The sequence below is a fragment of the Tupaia chinensis genome, unplaced genomic scaffold (genome assembly GCF_000334495.1).
Source record: "Tupaia chinensis unplaced genomic scaffold, TupChi_1.0 Scaffold000704_1, whole genome shotgun sequence".
NCBI lineage: Eukaryota > Metazoa > Chordata > Mammalia > Scandentia > Tupaiidae > Tupaia > Tupaia belangeri.
Genome location: NW_006160227.1, coordinates 1,424,391 through 1,429,697, shown reverse-complemented (window position 1 = coordinate 1,429,697; position 5,307 = coordinate 1,424,391). Strand labels below are relative to the sequence as shown.

The window sequence follows — 5,307 nt, the reverse complement described above, 5'->3', positions numbered from 1 at the left end:
GGGAAAGAGAGATGGGGACAGAGAGGGAGAGGGATGGAAGGAGGGAGAGACAGAGACAGAGAGAAAGCAAACTGCCAGGTTTGGAACTGAAGCTGGTTGGCCACGGGGGAGCCCAGCACCCTGAGCCACCATGCCACTGCCTGCCCCTCCTGCACTGTTGAAATAAGGGCTTGCGAAGTCTGGCCGATAATGCCCTGGCGTGCTGTACGGTGGGGGAGCTGGATCCTGCCTGCGGGCTGACTGCGATGGAGGTTTAAAAACCACACCTGTGTGTGTGTGTGTGTGTGTGTGCGCGCGTGCCAAAAACCTGGACTGGAAGGAGCAAGGAAGGGAAGGGACCACTGCGTGACCACCCCCCCTGGGCAGCAAGCAGGGGTGCCCTCTCTCCCTCCTCCCCTGGTGAGGCACAGGCCCTCTGGCAATTAAAAAAGAAAGAAAGAAAAAAAAAAAAAAAGAAATACAGACTCGCGCGTGGGGCACTCCAACTGCCAGCTACCCTGGATGTATCGCTTTTGTGCATCTGATTCAAACCGCTCCGTCCCTACACTGGACTGAGCTGCCAGGAAGGACAGACCTGTCTGCGGTGTGTGCGTCTGTGGGGATGGTGGTGGGCAGCAGCGCCAGCCTGCTCGGGGTTGCAGGGAGCGCCCACACGGGGCCGGCACTCACCTTCCCATACAGCTGCTCCATGTCCTCCGAGTTCCTCACGATCACGCTGTTGTTCATCAGCTCGGCACGGAACACCTTGAACTCTTTCCTGGGCCCGTGGTCCTGAGCAAAAGGGATGGGCAATGGAGACTCGTAATTCTCATACACTCTTCTTTTCCTCTTCGGAGCGTGGAAAACGGCTTCTGCCATTTTTCAAGAGTACGTGTTCTTTAAATACAGCAGCCAACAAGGAGAAAGGAACGGACAGTCAATATCAACACTGATCCAAACGTGAGCGCTTTTATACCTAGACTCGGAAAATGCTACGCTCTATGGGAAACACGGAACAGAGTAATAAACTAAAACATACAGAGTCAAAACATTTGGTACGAGCGGTGCAAACTTCCTTCACCTGGAATATCTCAATCCCCATGCCCACCCCCCAAGAAGTCAGTGGTGCTATTTCATTCATTCATTCATTATTTAATTTGTTATAGGGCACGTATGCTAGCCAGAGAGAGACAAATAGAGAGAGGGAAAATGAGAAATCACCCCAGGGGGGATGGCCACACCACCATCCCTTCTCCTCCATTCTCCTTTCAGGATTTTGGGCACATGCACATATGCACCCAGACTGCGTTTTAAGCTGCTGGTTCCAGGACTCGAACCACGGAGGACTATGTGGGAGTCCAGCAACGTAGCCATTACACCATCTGCTGGTCCCGAGTGGTGCTGTTTCTAATGTGTCTCACACTAAGGCCTGGTGCCTGCCCAAAGCTGCCACGTGAGGGTTCCTGGGAGTAAGCATGAGAGGACTTCCGCCTCTGGGGACTCCTCCTCTCTCTCAGCCAGCAGACACTTCCTGAGGACCTACCAGAGTCTCCTGATACTCAGAGATGCTGGAGATAGAGAGATAGAACCCAGAGCTCCCTGTCCGCAGCGAAATGAATCTACTGAGCACTTTGTTCCTCAAAAAGGGACCTTAAAGTACACGCCGAGCCCTGGGTCAATAGCTCCCAGCTGTTTTGCTGTGAGGTTTTTGCCATAGGGCACACTCACTCACTGGAGAGAGGGAGAGAGACTGTGAGGGGGAAAAGTGAGAAGTCACCCCGGTGGGGATGGCCACGCTGCAATCCCTTCTCTTCTCTTCTCCTCTTGGGATTTTGCGCATGCACACACACCTGACCAGTTTGAGTTTTAAGCTGCTGGGTCTGGGACTTGAACCGCGGTGGACTACATGGGGGTCCAGCGACCTAACTGTTTTGCCATTTGCTGGTCCCTCCGAGTCAAAAAATGTTAAGTCAAACCCCTGTAAGTTGGTACCTCTCGCTTCCAGGTCTTGTACGCGACCCGGGGAGACGACACGAGTGTGAAACACGAGGCAACGGGCTACAGTCCAGGAGGACCCACGGAAGGAAGCAGGAAGCAAGTGGAGTGTCCTGTGGGAGTCCCGGCAGATCCCGCCACACGGGAAGGCTCCACTCAACATCAACAGTGTGTGATCTAGCCAGCCACGCCTGGGCTGGGGAGGAAGGGATTTCTCGCTTTCCGTCTCTGTCTCTCCCGCGAGCGCACGCACCCTGTAGCAAAAATCTCTTAATGAAAAAAAAAAAAATTATTAGCTAAAATGACGGTTGCAAAACCATAAATATACTAAGTCCATTGAATTGCACATTTTCTTTATTTTTTAAAGAATTATTTAATTTATTTATTCATCTATTTTAATTTGACCAGAGAGAGGCAGAGACAGAGACAGAGAGAGATGGAGAAACAAAGCCGCCAGATCCAGGACTTGAACCGTGATCAACCATGTGGGAGTGTCCAGAGCCTTAACTACCATGCCACCCGCCGGTCCCTGAATTGGACATTTTCAAAGACTGAATTCTATGGAGTTATAGGGTATCTCATGAACGCTATTATTTAAAAAAAATTCTACACAGAGGGGCTGGCAGGTGGCGTAGTAATTAAAGATGCTGGACATGGCCAACTACGGTTCAAGTCCTCGACTTGGCAGGTTGCTTTTTCAACTTCTCTCTCTCTCTAGTCAAACAGAAAAATATTAAATAAATAAATCTTTAAAAAAAAAAAAATCCACAGAGGAAAGGTGGCCCCCAGGCCCTGAAATGCAAGAATGTCTTCATAGACAACAGCATGAGGCTTCTAGAAAACATCGACAGGAATTCCCGTGCAAGACAGAGTTTGTGTGCCAGGGGGGAAAACTCAGAACAAACCCAAAGATCTTTAATTTCATCGAAGTCACCCTGGAAGGCAGAGATGAGGAGCAAGGGCTGCTTCTGCCACACTTGTCTCTACAGACACTCGAGAAATGTGTCCTGTGCTGTGAGGCGACAGGATGTGAGAGGTGCGACGTGAGTGATGTCAGAAGAGGGGAGCGTCACGGGGGTACGAGGGGTCGGGCATTGCTGGGTACTACGCTACGAGCCCTCATTTCCGACGTAGGACACCGAAGCTCAGGGAGGGTGAGTCACCTGTCCAAATCCCCAGTGCTAGAGAACCCAAGAGGGCACACGGTGGGCCAGCAGGTAGCACGGTAGTTAAGGCACTGGACTCCCACATGGCTGACCATGGTTCGAGTCCTGGACTCGGCAGCTTGAAATTTGCCATGGGCATGCGTGTGTGTGCCCAAAATCCCAAGAGGAGAGGAGAATGGAGGAGGAGAGATTGCAGTGTGGCTGTCCTACCTATGGGGTGAGTTCTCACTTCTCCTCTCACTGTCTCTCTCTGGTGAGCAAATGTGCCCTATGGCTAAAACCTAAAGAAAATAAACAAACAAATCAAAAACAAACAAAAAACCCAGAGGGTGAAAGTTTGGTAAGGGCAGGGGAAGAGGGCCTGTTAAGTGGACTGGCCCACAGAGGAGCTACGTTTGACGCACATACACCTCGAGTCCTGGATGTGCTGGTCTGCCTTCTCACCTTCTCTCTCTGGTGAGTGCACACGGCCAAATGAAAAACAATAATAAGTTGGGACCAGCAGGTGGCGTGGTGGTTAAGGTGCTGGACACTCCCATACGGCTGACCATGGTTCGAGCCCCGGACCTGGCAGCTTGCTTTCTCACTCTTTCTCTCTGGTCAAATTAAAATAAATGAATGAATAAATAAATAATTATAAAAAAACAATAAGTAAATAAGATAAAATAATTCTTTTAAAAAGATTTTAAAAATTATTTTTTAAAAAATTCTTTTTTTTTTGGGACCCGCAGTTAGCGTAATGGCTATGTCACTGGACTCCCACGTAGTCGACTGCGGTTCGAGTCCCGGACCCGGTGGCTTAAACTCACACCGGGCGTGTGTGTGTGCGTGCCCAAGATCCCGAGAGGAGAATTGAGGAGCAGGGAGTGCGGCGTGGCCATCCCCCCTGAGGGGTGATTTCTCGCTTTCTGTCTCTCTGTCTCCCTCTGTCTGTCTGGCAAGTGCACATGCCCTATAGCAAAAACCTCTCCAAAAAAAAAAAAGAAAAAAATTTTTTTTTTTAAAAAGAATTATTTTATCTTATTTACTTATTGTTTTTTTATAATTATTTATTTATTCATTCATTTATTTTAATTTGACCAGAGAGAAAGAGTGAGAAAGCAAGCTACCAGGTCCGGGACTCAAACCACGGTCAGCCATGTGGGAGTCCAGTGCCCTAATCACCATGCCACCTGCGGGTCCCCTAAATATAAATTCTTAAAAAAGATTTAAAAAATGAACTGGGGAATGGTATATTACAGCACCCTCAAGCCCAGTTCCCTTTAACTCCAAACGCTCAGGCCTTAAATGCGGTGACGCAGAGTTCAAGGAGGGGACCCAGGAGATTTCAACACTAGCCAACACTGCCAGTGGCTAGCGATCCCATGGTCTATTCAGACTCACTTAATCCCAACAGCCCCTGGGGGTAAATATTATTATTTTTTTCCTGCTGTGCAACAGGACTGGGTGCACCTGTAAGGAATTGTAATTTTTGTTTTCCCAAACTCTGGCATGCTTGACTCCAGAGCTCATGAAAGGCAAATTTACAGAGACCGTGCCTCAGTCTCCCTTTGAGCAGCCAATACCTTTCAGGAGCTCAGCAAAGGTCGATTCCAAAAATACTCAAAATGGGGGACCAGCAGTTGGCCTAATGGCTATGTCGCTGGACTTCCACGTAGTCAACCGCGGTTCGCGTCCCGGACCCGGTGGCTTAAACTCACTTGGGGCGCGTGTGCGTGCGTGCCCAAGATCCCGAGAGGAGAATGGAGGAGAAGGGATTGAGGCGTAGCCATCCTCCCTGGGGGGTGGTTTCTCGCTTTCTGTCTCTCTGGTGAGTGCACATGCCCTATAGCAAAAACCTCTCCCCAAAAGAATAATCAGGACGGGAGGCGGTGGCTATACGTATTAAAGTTTTCTGCCCCCCGGACCAGGTGCCTAACAGGCCGGGTTAAAACCTCCCACCCGGCCAACCTCACCACTCCCGTCTGGTAACTCCAGCGGGTCGGTCCCGGGCTCGGGAGGAAGGATGAATGGGATAACGGGGACAGTCCTGGCTCTGGGGCCCTTTCAAGTTGGAACCCGAGCCGTCACACAAACACGCGGGCCGAGGGAGCTGGAGGGCGGGTGGGTGACCCTCGCGCGGTCCCACGTGGACACGGCGCAGCGGCGGCCGCACCCGCAAAGATCC

General features: G+C 50.5%; 1 protein-coding gene across 2 annotated transcripts in view; it reads right to left on the bottom strand.

Moving 5' to 3' along the window:
* The window catches only part of TSEN2 (tRNA splicing endonuclease subunit 2), a 35,987-nt gene that overhangs the window by 30,237 nt on the left and 443 nt on the right, over window positions 1-5,307 (bottom strand). Inside the window, exons 1-2 of one of the 2 annotated variants that reach the window (XM_014592488.2) lie at window positions 1,972-2,225; window positions 670-876 (exon numbers count right to left, since the gene is read on the bottom strand). In XM_014592488.2, coding sequence (XP_014447974.1) covers window positions 670-858 — 189 coding nt within the window. In that variant the 5' untranslated portion in view covers window positions 859-876; window positions 1,972-2,225. Of the gene's footprint in view, window positions 1-669; window positions 877-1,971; window positions 2,226-5,307 lie in introns of those variants that run through there. The other variant, XM_006160646.3, reaches the window with a different exon arrangement.